This window comes from Miscanthus floridulus, chromosome 12 (genome assembly GCF_019320115.1).
Source record: "Miscanthus floridulus cultivar M001 chromosome 12, ASM1932011v1, whole genome shotgun sequence".
Taxonomy (NCBI): domain Eukaryota; kingdom Viridiplantae; phylum Streptophyta; class Magnoliopsida; order Poales; family Poaceae; genus Miscanthus; species Miscanthus floridulus.
This window is the reverse complement of record NC_089591.1, coordinates 19,818,491-19,833,713: the sequence shown is the minus strand read 5'-3', so window position 1 is coordinate 19,833,713 and position 15,223 is coordinate 19,818,491. Positions and strand designations below refer to the sequence as shown.

Here is a 15,223-nt window from a genome sequence, read left to right as displayed (position 1 = left end):
AATCAGCCAAAGGGCATTTGAGCATGTGTATCCAGTTTGATAATGGCATGGTAGCGAATCCCTTTTGCGAGATGGCAAACGAGCGAAAGCCAAGTTTGATGATGGCAAAATTGCCATTTTCTCCTCTGTTCTTGGTGTGCACAGGCGGAGAAGAAAGGATGACATGGCAGCTGCAAAAATAGAGAACGGGAAATTTAGAAAAGCTGTTGGATTACTCTACTTTTTTTGGAGGGTGTTTTATTTTAGAGTAGGGCTAAATCGTGCTATCCTTATTGTGTAGGCTATTTTAGAAATTTTTACTGTAAAAATTAAGCTCCAACAGCTTTGTTATCTTGTTTTCTAAAATAGTACGCGGACTATTCCTCAGATTTTGGTGGCCAAAGAAAGCAAGCTAGCTTCGCTCGCCATCCACCGAAATTGCTCGCAACGTCAGCGTCTGCCCCGTGCATGTGAGATCTAGTCGATTCAGATTCGTAGGGCAGGTACATGACATTGCAAGATTTCAATATAGAAGACTAAAAATAGCTAGGCTGCTGTATACTTTATATTTTTTTTAGAACTTTTCTATTTTATATAATGGCTAAATATGGAATTTGGCTGCTAAATTTTGGACATGGAGATGTGAGCCATAAATAGTTTAAGTATAAATCCTCTATCTAGTAAGTAGTACAGTACTATTTTGTACAAACATCAGCACTTCCTCGAACAACCTGAGGTGCAACTAATTATCCTGATCGTGCAATATCCAATCGGGCGGCTGCGGACAAATCATCTAAGCCTCTACGTGAATAAGGCCTATTTTAAATTTAGGTGTAAAATTTTGGTTATCATATCATGTGTCACATAAAGTGTCACGATATTGATAAAAAAACAAATTATAGAATCCATCAGCAATCAACGAGACGAATTTATTTAGCTTAATTAATCTATTATTAGCACATGTGTCAAATCATGGAGTAATTAAACTTAAAAGATTTGACTCGTAAATTAGTCGCAAATTATGTAATTAATTATTTTTTTACTATATTTAATATTCTATACATACAGACATTCCATGGGATTGGTAATAATCAATCTGGCGTCTCCGTTTCAAATCAAAAAATAAAAATTAAAAATTAAAAAAAATCCGGCTTCTGCCTCAAATGTGGTGCCAAGCGAACAGGGCGGAGATCTCACGCCCCTGCAACCAAACAAAATCAGCATCCGGATCCCCACCAAAAATCATCCTCCGAACGAAATCAGCGGCGGCGTGGATGGGCGCGGAGTGCCGGTACGAGGTGGCGCAGGCGGCGTACGTCAAGCTGGCGCTACACGCACTGAAGCACCTGGCGACTGCCGTCAACGGCCTCCTCGTCGGCCGCCTCGTCGAGCCTTCGTCCTCACCGGCCGTCATCTCGGTCATCGACGCCGTGCCACTGTCTCACCACCCGCACCACCTGCCGCTGCTCCCCACGCTCGAGCTCGCGCTCACCCTCGTCGAGGACCACTTCGCAACCCAGGGCGAAGGCCTCGCTGTCGTCGGATACTACCATGCCAACCCGCGCTGCGACGACACCGAACTCCCGCCAGTCGCCAAGCGCGTCGGGGACCACATGTTCCGATACTTCCCCCGCTCCGCCGTGTTGCCGGTGAGCTACGTTTCTCTCGTTCTTTTGATCTCCGATCTGCGTGGCTTAGGAGTGGGATGCAGATCTCATCTTTCTTTTATTGATTGATTAGGTCGATAACAAGAAGCTGGAGAAGGCCGTCAAGGGGAAGTCCCGCGATCCGGTGGTTCAGGTACGTGTCCAAATCTTTCTAAAAAAATATGCCTTCAAGACTTTCTAATTGGCACCAGGAGATTAAAAAAAAACAGTGCTAAGACAGTACCCTGGTATTAGTGTTCTATGTTTGTTGAGATGTTAGAAATTATGGTGCACTAGCGTTTGCAAGGGGTAGCCAAACTATAATTTGTTATCTCTTTTATTTTAGACGGATGGACCACAGGCATGTCCCATTTTCCATCGAAACCAACTTCATGGCTGTTGTTAAAACTTGGCAAGCCCTGCAAAAATAGAGACTTGCATAGACTAGAGTTGATTTGAAGGAGGAGGGTTGTGTTAGGCGTGGCGAGCCAATGTAAAAATTTAGCCACTTTAATGGAGATGAAACCCGAAAGAAAATCGTTGGGGCGTAACCCTCTTAGCGACGCGCTATATCGGAACCCGGGTATGGTGTTAAATGGGCAAGGGCCAGGTCGTCACCCCTATGACGCGCCGTGTCGTGATCTGGGCATGGTGTCAAGTGATCAAGGATCGGGTCGTCGCTTCCTTAGTGGCGCGCTACATCGGCGCCCGGGTGTAGTGAAAAATGAGCAAGGGTCTTCGCATTTGAGTCGATGGGTGCGAAGGGTAAGAAAGCTAGTCGAACCAACTAGGACCCATTTAGGTAGTTGGAATATAGGGTCACTTATAGGTAAATTAAGAGAATTAGTTGATACCGCGAGTAGGAGGCGTGTAAATATATTATGCGTTCAAAAGACTAAATGGAAGGGTCAGAAAGCGAAGGAGGTGGACAATACAGGTTTTCAAGCTTTGGTACACAGGGATAGTCGCGAATAGAAATGGAGTAGGAGTTTTGATTGATAAGAGCCTCAAGAATAGTGTGGTGAGAGTGAGAAGGCAAGGAGATAGGATTATCTTAGTCAAGCTTGTCGTTGGTGATATGGTCTTGAACGTAATTAGTGTGTATGCCCCCCAAGTAGGCCTCGACGAGAGTGCTAAGAGACAGTTCTGGGAAGACTTAGATGGCCTGGTTAGAGCTATACCTAGTAGTGAGAAGCTTTTTATAGGAGGAGATCTTAACGGGCATGTAGGTACTACAAGCGCAGGTTTCGAGGCAGTTCATAGAGGTTTTGGGTATGGTAGTAGGAATCAGGAGGGGGAGGAAGTTCTGGACTTCGCGGTAGCTTTTGACCTGATGATAGCCAACACTTTCTTTAGAAAGAGAGAATCTCATCTAGTGACCTTCAGTAGCGGACAACACTTTAGCCAGATTGACTTTGTCCTCGCGAGAAGAAAGGACAAACGAGCATGCTTGGATTGCAAGGTGATACCAGAGGAGTGTGTTGTTTCTCAACATAAGCTTTTGGTGGCAGACTTTCGTTTTTAGGTGCGTGCCCGTAGGGATAAACAAGCTAAGATTGAAAGAACAAAGTGGTGGAAACTGAAAGGAGAGACGTCAGAGGTATTCAAGGAAAGGGTTATCAAAGAGAGCTCTTGGAAGGAAGAAGAGGACATAAACAACATGTGGGAGAAGATGGCAACCAACATTCGAAAGGTGGCCTCAGAGGTGTGTGGAGTAACCAAAGGAAGTGGAGGCGAGGCTAAAGATACTTGGTGGTGGAACAAGAAAATCCAAAGGGCTATTAAGGAGAAGAAAGAATACTATAGACGCTTGTACCATGACAGGAGTGTGGACAACATAGAGAAGTATAAGGTGGCAAAGAAGATTGTAAAGCGAGCTGTAAGTGTGGCAAAGGGTAAAGCGTACGAGGATCTTTACCAACATTTGAGTATGAAGGAAGGAGAGAAGGACATTTATAGGATAGCTAGGGTTCATGAGAGAAAGACAAGAGACTTCAACCAAGTTAAGTGCATTAAGGATGAAAGGGAGCATCTATTGGTGAAGGAGGATGAGATCCGACATCGATGGCAAGAGTATTTTGACAAATTGTTCAATGGTGAGAATATGGACACAAGCTTTCAGTTGGATGACTCTTTTGATGACACCAATAGGCGCTTTATGCGGAGAATCCAAGAATCTGAGGTTAGAGAGGCGTTGAAAATGATGAAAGGAGGTAAGGCGATGGGACCGGATGGTATCCCAATCGAGGTGTGGAGATGCCTCGGGGACATAGCTATAGTATGGCTAACCAAGCTGTTCAACCATATTTTTCGATCGAACAAGATTCCTGACGAGTGGAGGAGAAGTATATTGGTACCGATCTACAAGAATAAATGGGATATTCAAAGTTGTACTAATTACCGAGGAATTAAGTTGATGAGCCATACTATGAAGCTATGGGAGAGAGTTATCAAGCATCGCTTGAGAGCAATAATGCGGGTCTCTATCAACCAATTTGGTTTCATGCCCGGAAGGTCAACCATGGAGGCTATTTTCTTAATAAGACAAGTTATGGAGCGGTATAGGGAGAAGAAGAAGGACCTACACATGGTTTTTATTGACTTAGAGAAGGCTTATGATAAAATACCAAGGAATGTTATGTGGTGGGCTTTGGACAAACATAAAGTCCCAACGAACTACGTCGGGCTCATTAAGGACATGTACAACAATGTTGTGACTAGAGTTCGAATAAGTGATGGAGACACGGATGACTTTCCAATTAGGATAGGACTACATCAAGAGTCAGCTTTGAGCCCTTATTTGTTTGCCTTAGTGATGGATGAGGTCACAAGGGACATCTCTTGGTGTATGCTTTTCGCGGATGATGTAGTACGAGTTGATGAAAGCCGGATAGGAGTGAATCAGAAACTGGAGTTATGGCGGGAGACTTTGGAGTCCAAAGGTTTTAGACTCAGTAGAACTAAAACTGAGTATATGAGATGTGACTTCGGCACTACTACTCGGGAGGAGGAAGATATTAGTTTAGAAGGTCAAGTAGTGCCTAGGAAGGATACCTTTCGATATTTAGGATCAATGCTACAGAGAGATGGGGATATTGATGAAGATGTTAGCCATAGAATCAAAGCAGGGTGATGAAGTGGCGACAAGCATCTGATGTCCTATGTGACAAAAGGGTACCACAGAAGCTAAAAGGCAAGTTTTATAGGACGGCGATTAGACCTGCTATGTTGTATGGTGCAGAATGTTGGCCTACGAAAAGATGACATGTTCAACAGTTAAGTGTCGTGGAAATGCGTATGTTGCGTTGGATTTGCGGTCATACAAGAAGGGATCGAGTTCGGAATGATGATATACGTGATAGATTAGGGGTAGCACCAATTGAAGAAAAGCTTGTCCAACACCGGTTGAGATGGTTTGGACATGTGCAACGGAGACCTCCAAAGGCACCGGTGCGTAGTGAAATCCTAAGTCAGGATAGTAACGTGAAGAGAGGCAGAGGAAGATCAAAGTTGACTTGGGTAGAGGCAATAAAAGGAGACTTGAAAGGATGGAATATACCCAAAGACTTAGCCTTAAACAGGAGTGCTTGGAAGACAGCTATTCACGTGCCTGAACCTTGATTGCTTCTGCTGGGTTTCAACTCTAGCCTACCCCAACTTGTTTGGGACTTAAGGCTTTGTTGTTGTTGTTGTTTAACTGAAACTGTATTAGAGTTGGTTGCAGAATTGTTGTAGCAAAACCATGATATTGTATTGATACAAGGGATTAGCAATTTTTTAGTCTAGTTAGCAGGGTTTTTACTGCCTTACTGGTCCTTTGTCTATGATGCACAAGAATTTCAAGGGTATCAGGTTGCAAAGTAGACAAGCCCTAATTTTGTTGTTACCGACAGGTTCATTATGCGATAGTTGAACATTTTTCCTTTGAACTGGTATCACATCAAGGTTGTGTGGTTCAGACTCAGGACTCAGGAGGGTCCAAAAAGTTTGGAAACCTTCCGTGGAGACTTGCTTATAGTAAGCTTAATTTATGCAAGTTTGAAAAGATCATCATTTTGAAATAAGATATAAATGTTCTTGTTCATATTAAAACAAAGGACTATTGTTTTCAGAGAACATTTATACTTAAACAACATGACATTGAACAGATGGCTGTAACAAATGCTCACTGAACTGTAAAAACTAAAAGTTGGTCACCTATCGTTTAACCGAAAAGTGAGCTACATGGCTCATTAGTTGTGCTAAAAGGCCATTTAATCAAACTAACTGGCTGTTTATGCCTAAACGTCTGACTGCCTTGTAGTGTTTACATGCCATCTAGTCAGCCTCAACAGGCATTTTGGTGAGTCATGTAAAATTGTAGACTGTATATGCAGAGGACTTTTTTTGCTGGCCTTTTGGAATATTGCGATGATCTATGGCGTGTATATCATGGTGTTCTGTGGTAGCTATTTATAACAGTGATATGGAATTTCACCTGACCACCAGTCCATCGTTTGTTCCATTTCGCAATGAATTCACCACACAGTGGCCACTTGTTTCATTTTCACCATGTCACCCCACTGCTAGCATGTCAACAAGCAACATAGAAGAAAATTGAGGGCAAAGAATGGTTGTACATCGCCATAACTTACTAGGAACTAGACAGAATCGAAATATTTACACAATTAACTTCCAAGATGCAATTTATCCTCTTTAATAAAATGAAAAGTGCTATCTTGTCTAGTGCAGAAGCAACAGTTAAAGAGAATATGTTTTGGCTATTGTGCTATGAGATCTTACATACCCATGTAATATTGGATGAAGTTAGAATCAGGTTTTGAAAGGCAAGAAACTTCTAGAAGATAAAAAGGGCGTACCAGTGCAGAGAGTTCCCGCTCTGTGCGGCGTCTGGGGAAGGGTGTTAGTGGCAAGTCTTACCCTCGCCTGTGCAATGCGAGGAGACCGCGACTCGAACATGGGACCTTCCGGTCACAGGCGGTAAGACTCTACCGCTTGGACCAGGCCCGCCCTTCAAGAAACTTCTAGAAGATAAATTAAATAATTTTCATTTGTATATCCTAACATTTTCAGTGTCACTTAATTGTTGTATGACATGACTTAAGATGCAATTCTTGAGCAATATATATGCACTATAAGATCAAGAATTATCCTGGATTCAGCTTTATATGGTCATTCTAATTTGCAAGCTTTGATTTTGAGCTGTATTTGAACAAAGTGTTTATTCTGATATGCCTGAGTTAGCAGCAAAGTATTTCAAAGTTCAGTGTAGTTATCAATTCTTGTTTGTAGCATTTCCATGTGAAAATAGCAAGACCATTTTTTTCTTCTTTGTTTTAAGTTTTGCATATTTGGTGGATGACACTATGTATGTTCTGTATAAATGTGTGTACTTTACCTTGATAATGCATGATTTCTGGGTACTAAAAATGGTGGTTCAAGCCTTAACATGATAGAATATCCTTGGCTTCATATCGTCGAGTATTATTCTTACATGATCAGCCTCATGACTAGGCCCTAAATTACTTATGAAAATAGCTAGAGAGGTCAATACTTAGTTACTTATAAAGCTGGTTCACATTGAATTAGTTACTTATAAAGCTGGTTCACATTGATCGAAGATTCTTGTAGAGATAATATAGTTAGCTTGTTTTTGATCTTGCATGGTTCATGATCCATAGTTAATGGCATATGCAGTTATACACCAGGGATTCATCAAAAAGTTGGCGTCAGGCTGGATCAGATGGAAGCAGTCAGCTGGTTCTAAAAGAACCTTCTACCAATGTTGTCCTAGGTGATCATGTTACAACAAAGAAATGGGAGAAAATTGTTGATTTCGACGACCACCTTGATGATATTAGCAAGTAAGTAAAATATTTCCTTACAAGCACTTGGAGATCATGCCCAAAAAAATGAAAAAGAGAGAAAAATATTGATAACACCTAGGAGAATCTGTTTTTTTTGGTTGCGTGGGGGGAGTATTAAATTTAAAACTGAATAAATTTCCATTTGCTGTCATGCGTAATGGTTTTGAACCATTTGATGACCATCACTTTTGGCCAAGCAGATTATAGTCATTTCTAGCAACTGGAGGGGATGTATTGTCCACATATCGTTTACCAGCATTTTTTTTAGAATTACACAGTACAACGTAGACGCCCACAACGCACGCACACTCACTCCTATGAACACACGTACACAAACCCTACCCCTACGAGCACCTCCAAAGGACTGTGCCGGCAAATCTTGAAATTCACGAAGTCACCACTGGCTCTTCGCTGTTGATTGGGACGTCGTCTACCACTGAAAGCATAGCGCCGTTAAATCCTAGAATAAATCCAGGAAAATGCGAACACTCGTGTCAAATCGAGGACTTGAATCCGGGTGGACAGGTTCAAACCACAACGAACCTAACATGATCAGTTGGCATACCAGCATTTGTGGTCGAACAGTAAAGGCTGAGAAGTCGTATCATGGGCATGAGACTACAGATTGCATTTCAATCGCTTTTAACCATCATTTGCACTTTTGCTGTGCAATACATGAGCCCAACCTTTGCATATGCGCGATGCAAATTGGCATCAAAGAGTGAGGTTACCATAAGAAACTTGGAGAACATTAGTGGGAGAATGAGACAAGCATTATAGCACCATTACTTCAGTAGTGTTGTCACATGCAAAATACAAAAACGGGACATTGACACGTAGATAAGTGAACCATAACATACCTGACTTTCACACAGTTTCTTTTTTGTGCGTGTGAAATTTTGCTGACGTTTCCTACATTAAATCTATGTTTTGCAGGGATTGGTTGAACCCAGGCCTCCTTGACTGACTTTTCATGATTTATCTCTCTATATATACTTTATTGGAACTTCGCTAGAAATGAGGTGGTGAAGCTCGTCCTGCTGTGCTATGGACTTTGCTCAGTCGCAATGAGTTATAAGCATGGATTGCATTTTAATGTAAACAAGTGATTTTGTAACAATTACAGTTCAAAATGCTAAAATTGACGTTGAGATGATATTTTAGTTGGTTCATCCCTGCGGCATATTAATTATGAAGACCTCGAGATTGTTTCAAGACATCATAATCTTTGTTCATACATGACTCCTTTTTATAGAAGGAAAGTTTGTATATGCGTCCTGTTCTTTAGCACTAAAAAATAGTATTTTTTAGCGAACGAAAAATGTCTCTCTTACAATAAATCAACATAATTACTAGCATAAGCTAAATTTTAGTGAAATGAATAGGACCATAAGTTTAAGTGAAAATGTTGTAAATAGATGGAATATTAAGTTCAGAGCACCTTACTTAATCTGGCAGGATGTAGGGCCGGTGCTCCGTGGACCCCTGACTGGTCCATGGGGAACCGGGTTCATGTCATGCCTGTGCGCATCGGGTTCATGTCATGCCTGTGCGCATCGTGCATTGGGTGCACCTAGAGGGTGCTTATATTTTCACCCGTCAATTTTACACAAAATTTATACAAACAAACACCAAAACTTAGTAAATAGGGTTTTACACTAACATATTCCATAAGTTTTGGTGAGTTCATCATGGTCAGGACATACACATGGAATACATAGGAAAACATATCAAAAGGCGCAAACCAAAAAGCGTAAAGCGGAAATACGCAATGGAATAAAAGGACAAAACCCACCTACGCAACAAACCTGAGCCGAGCACTGACGTGGGAGCCATTGAGGCCCAGCCAGGAGCCTGCCAGAGCAAGGCGGTGCCAAATGGGTGCGGCCGCACTGCCCCCAAGCCCACTCGGCCCCACCTCGCTCTATCGGTTGCATAGCGGCATGCTAAGACGATTTAGGGCGGTTTCCTAATTTACCTATGCCCAAACCGACCTCAAACATGTATAAAAGCAAGGGTGGAGCTCTCCTTCAAGAACGACACAAGTGAGAAAGAGCAAAGCAAGAGCAAGAGCATCACCACTCCATGGGCTTAGGCCCTAGCTAGCTCTAGCAAAATAGTAGGGAGAGATGTGAGGGAGAATTCGGGGAAGAAGTGCTAGGCTTGTCGGTAACCTTCCCTCACTTGTACCTCAATGGATACACACTTTGTACCTCAACGGGTATCTTAGTAAGTATTAGTGGTTTCTTTGGTTATAAAAGTCTTTTGCGTAGTTGAGCTTTACTATTACTTATTTGCAGGTTTGTAATCCGTCCACGTGGCGGATACTTTAGTAGAGGGCTCCTGATAAAGACGGAACAACCCTGATTGACACTAGAGTAGTAGTCGATAGCGTGGACGTGGTGTCTAGGCTAGAGGCTACCTTTGTTTGCCTCGTACCCTCCGGTTGAGGGGTAGATGGCAGGTTGTGACAGCCATGTCCGTCCTTTGTAACCCCCCCACGCCCGGGTATGGCATAGAGCTATAGCCCAGAGGTACCTGGTAGACCAGGTATAAGCCAGTGCCTGAAGTAAGCTAGTGATTGTAGAGTTTATCTATCGACCCTAAGCCATAGGAATCCTTCTCTACCCTTATCAGCTATCCTTGTGTTGTCCTTGGATGAACTAGATAGAAGAAATACCTCCATTCTGTGTGGAAATACGATACCCTGAATACTTCCGGGTGAAAGCTACAATGGTAATTCTGTACGCTTGCGGATTCTTTCTATAAACATTAAGAAATACCAACACCTATCTCTAGGTGTTTGACACAGGCCACAGGGGCTCCACCGTGATGGTGGAGAGGGTAAAGGCGGCGACCTGGGCCTCGGTGAGGCCGACCATGGTGAAGGTATCCACGGCAGCACGACTGCTCACATAGGCGGGGATGATAGGGTGGTCTTGGCCTCGATTCGGTGTTTAGGCGGGTCCAAGGGATGCCAAAAGGGTGGCACCGACAACCATAGCACACTGCGGATGTCCTGCGGTGGTGCAGCTTCATGGAACGGCGGCAAGGGAGAGCGCTAGGTATGACATCTAGCCCAGTTTGGAATTTGGCCCATAGTGGTCCATGTGCATATTAATGAGATGTTCTAGAGAGTTTAGTCCCACCTTGGTTGTTTAGGGTGGGTTAGACCAACATATAAGGCTTCTAGAGTTCATCCCATCATCCCTGGGTTAATCCTTTTACACAAAACAAGGACGAAAGTATAAGTGGGATGGTGGTAGGTGTGGTTCACTCAGCGTGTAGAGTGGATCAAAGCCGTTTGGACTCTGGGATGTTACAAATGGTAAAAGAGCCGACCTTCATAGCCACGGGCGCGTGCGGGTCAGGGGCGCGAACATGGGGTTCACTGCGCGTGTAGGCCCTACAGGGTGCACGGCATGGCACATGTTCTGGCATTGGATGTATGGTCGTGTGTGCTAAGAGGGAACATTTCTTGTCATCATTTGCCTAGTTATGGGTGCGTTGGGCCGATGAGGACATCGGGCCCTTTGAGGGAGGGTGTATGTGACATCCATTCTAGTTTAGAATTTGGCCCATGTGGTCCATGTGCATGTGTCATGAGATGTTGTGGAGGGTTTAATCGCACACTATTACACTCGCACCTTTCACAGCCGCGTCATAACCTACATCATAGTCCAATTTTGGTCTCTACAGTAAGCTGTCGACAGTGATGGTCGTAGCCTTCACTGTCGGTATCTAGGACCGACTGTGGTGTACACTAACACCGCCGATTGGCTTATGATCTATCCATGATTAGGTCCTTACTTCAGTCGCATTGGAGCACGACCTAGCTATGGATGTACACTAACACCGCCGCATTGACAAATGATCTGACTGTGTCGAGGCTATCAAAACCATCGTGTGGGCACATCAACCGCCTATGAAGTGGTCACCAACATCGTCGCCTTATACTTCTACCCGACTATCAGCAGTGCGGGTTCACTATCGGTTTGATGGCTAAGACACCTGTGTAGAGGTTAACACCACCATCACTTCATTGTATGATCCGCCAGTACAAAGGTCATGGTCACCGTTGCCTTGCACCACGATCCGAATTTGATGATCGTTTAGTCGGTGTTGGGTTACTAAATGATTCGGCGGTGATACACTTTAATCCCTGCCGCATAATACGTATAGTGACGGTGTTGGACGTTTGCACCACCAACGACGGTGGTGATAACAAAACAATAAACGGCCATTAATAGATTACTAAACACAAAGCATACAGATATAATCATTGCATCCATAAACCATGTTCTTACAATAACAATGGATGCTTACCATAATATCTTTCTCAATTGATGTCCTAACACAAGCGGTACATAGATTACAAACTAAAGCTACTGATCTCTACAGGCTTACATAATGAAATGACGTAGCTGTGCTCCTCCTATGTGGCAATCCTGCTTGCTAGAAAAAATGAATATAATTAGTGCATCCTTTGAATTGGTAGGCAATGCACTATGGAACCTCTCTTCTTTGTCTTAGCCAATGTAGGAAAATTGTTCAAAAGCACTCAGACTCCATCTGCACAAAGTAGCACAATTAATAATATTCAACACACCATTCCTTTAGTTACGAAGTCCAAATTGGCCTATATATAGAATCAAAATAACTACCTACCTGAACAAAGGCATGGCATAATTACAACAAAATACAACATATGCACCTTTACTGCTCTGCTAATGACTCCATGAACAAGGGAACATATGGAAGATAGTGAGGTCCGCTGCTCATATATAATAGTTTTCAGGTACTTCTAGGATAGCCGATGGCCCAGGCAGGGAGGACATAAACTTTACTACGGTTCATGTCATATGCAAGTAGTGATTTGTCCTCCCCAATAAGGAAAATCAAATTCAATTCTGGATGAACTACAATCACTCTATAGGCCGCATCACAAACCTCGGTACCAATTTCATTATTCTTCTTTCCAAATAGCTCCATCATGGTCACCTTATGCTTTAATGTCCATTTACTAGTACCATAGTCTTCAAGGATCTAGATTGAAAGCTCATACCTATTCAAAGTATCAGCACACAACTGACCCTGAGCTTCATGGATGGAGATTGTATCACCAGTTGGCCTACAAATTTTCCTCCATGACTTTCCCTCCATATCAATAGCAACTATCTGGGTGAACTCCAGCATGTGTATAAAACCATTAACAAATACACATTTCCCATATGTGGATACTATAATACCCTCGCCCCATTCAGATTCTTTAAAGATCTATGCTCTAGTTTTAGATGAGTAGATGTTGACACCTAAGGAGTCATCATCGTTGATCCCGTATTCAAACACATGAAAGTACAAGGAGACTGTTGGATCGAACCCCAAGTGAGCTGAACCACAAGAATGGTTGCTACCCGGCAGTAGCAACCATTTCTTAGTCATTAGATTACAGACAACATAGCGAAACCTAGAGTACCAAAAGAGGATGAGGCCTTAGGAGCAATCTAAGATCATGACATCCTGAATCGGGAAGGGCAAGAAGGACAAGGAGGGTATTCACCACTGATGCCGATGAAGTTGCGTTTGCATTTCTAGTTGCGGTAGAAGAATCCGGTGATAATCTAGGGTAGCTCCTTACGGTACTCGGATCCCAAGATGAGGCTATTCTAGGAGCGATAGACACACTTGTAGATGCACAAGGAGCAGGTAGTGAGGTGGCTGAGGATGAGGACCAAGACATGGTCTGTGAGGATGGCCACTTCATTCCTCTTGTTGGGGGCCTCCTCCTTCATCTTGACAAGGATCTAGTGGAGCAGGGACTGTTGGCGGTCCTTAACTCATACTTTTAACCGCCAATACTTATATAAAATCCATCCAAATAGACACCAAACTTAGACATAGGGCTTTAGAACTAACGATTTCCATGAGTTTTGGTGTTTTACCATTCATAGGAGGACATGTCAAAATATAAAGGAAAAAGCACCCAAATACGCAATAGGACAAGGCATAACATCACCCGACATGAGCCTAGAGGGAGAAGGCCCACTTACCAGACAAAACAGGGCCCTGTCATGTGGAGAAAAGGCCCAAAACCCAAAGCAAACATGCTCCAAATAGGGCCAAACTTTATAGGAGTGGCCCATGCCGTCCTAGAGGCCTACAAAACAAAGATTGGGCCGAAACGACACCTTTACGACATGTTTGTTTCCTTAGACTAGGGTGGCCAGCTCGTATGAGCCTAGCCTGGTCATCACCAGCCCACCCCAACTAGTGCAACCGGTGCTGATTGTTTCACCTAGACCGGTTGAGGCTGGCTGACCGTGTCCTAGTGTTTGTTTGCCTGCACAGTGTGTCAGTTTTCCCTAACTACCTTCAACTGCCAAATTGAGAAGGTGTTTGTTTACCTGACTAGCTGGGGGTGTGTGAAGTATGTCTAAATAGCCTCTAAGTGACATTGGGATGAACATATATACAACTTAACATATGCAACTGATGAAGTATGAATTCAAAGACAAATTAGTATAGTTATTTGTGCTCTAAACATTACAAATTAAACTAAACTAGGTCTAACCACCATTGGTTCAACAATTACACAAGCTAAAGCTTCTTCCACAACACACAAACATAGATAAGCTAGAGGACAATTACAACACTTTTCACTAAGATAGATGTTGCAACAGTTGTTGGTATTTCCTGAGGAAAGTCACCAGTAGCTGTTAAGGTTGGTATTTAGTTGTTTCTTGAGTTGAATGTAGCAAAGCCCTCATCATAGGACCTAAACTTCTTATAACAAGCACCAGAAAAAGCCATGCACTTGTTCCTGGCATTGAGGCCAGGTCAAGTACACCCTAGGATTATGACCGATGAACACAACATAGCATGCAATCATCTTAGTTCTGCAAAACCTAAAATTGTTGCCTCAGTTTCACAAGTAATACAAGTTTCTACAAAATGAAGTAAACCTCACTGGCAAGCATTGATCTCCAAGGCCTCAGTCATGTGGTTGATGGTCATAAATGACTAGTATGCTTTGGATGCCTTCTTTTTGTGTTCTACCACACTGAGAAGTGGTAAAATCACAAGGAGAAGACACAAAAAGCAAACTAGATGACATGCATCCTCATCCATCCAACATGAAAAACACATAGGCAAAAAATGGATAGTGGCCTTAGATTTTTGAAGTTCTCAGATTTAACAAGACTCACCGGTGGCACTACATGAGACTGATCAATTGAACATACAAGAAAAATCAAGCACTAGACCATACAAAAGGAAAGAAGGTTAATTCAAATAAGCACTGGACCAATGAAACACATAGGGGCATGTTTGTTTGCCTAGAAAGAATAAAGAGCCAACAGATATCCCAAGTTGCACAGATGACAGAAAACCAAAATAACATCAGAAAAGCTAAGCAGTGCCACCTCATCTTATAATTGTCATCATCATAGGCCCAACCAAATTTCTTCTTCACATCCCACATAAGAAGTTGAAAACATGAAAATAGCACAGAACCAACATAACAGTAGCACCTCATTACCTGGTTGGCAAGCATGTGGCAGACCCATCCTCAGGCAACGACATGGTTCATTATCTGTTTCATGTGGTAGCTTGGGAATGGATGTGTCACATGGTGTGCCACAGCAGACAATAAAAGAAAATCCAATAATTGCAACAAGTAGCAGGAACAGATACATCATAATATAGAAGGTTCATCAAGCAGCACTAGCAAAC

The 15,223-nt window shown here is 42.8% G+C and overlaps 1 protein-coding gene across 1 annotated transcript; it reads left to right on the top strand.

Moving 5' to 3' along the window:
• Nucleotides 1-1,222: 1,222 nt before the first annotated feature.
• Nucleotides 1,223-8,650, top strand: LOC136498611 (ER membrane protein complex subunit 8/9 homolog). The gene is made up of 4 exons (XM_066494501.1): nucleotides 1,223-1,628; nucleotides 1,720-1,779; nucleotides 7,323-7,489; nucleotides 8,429-8,650. Exons 1-4 carry the CDS (start codon nucleotides 1,254-1,256, stop codon nucleotides 8,457-8,459), a joined length of 633 nt encoding a protein of 210 aa, XP_066350598.1. The 5' UTR covers nucleotides 1,223-1,253; the 3' UTR covers nucleotides 8,460-8,650.
• Nucleotides 8,651-15,223: the final 6,573 nt, after the last annotated feature.

What these genes read in the sequence shown, in the direction of transcription:
- LOC136498611 (XM_066494501.1), top strand. Translation starts at nt 1,254, where the DNA reads ATGGGCGCGGAGTGCCGGTACGAGGTGGCGCAGGCGGCGTACGTCAAG. An exon ending in CCCGCTCCGCCGTGTTGCCG is followed by an intron (nt 1,629 to 1,719) that starts GTGAGCTACGTT and finishes TTGATTGATTAG; the next exon opens with GTCGATAACAAGAAGCTGGA. An exon ending in CACCTTGATGATATTAGCAA is followed by an intron (nt 7,490 to 8,428) that starts GTAAGTAAAATA and finishes TATGTTTTGCAG; the next exon opens with GGATTGGTTGAACCCAGGCC.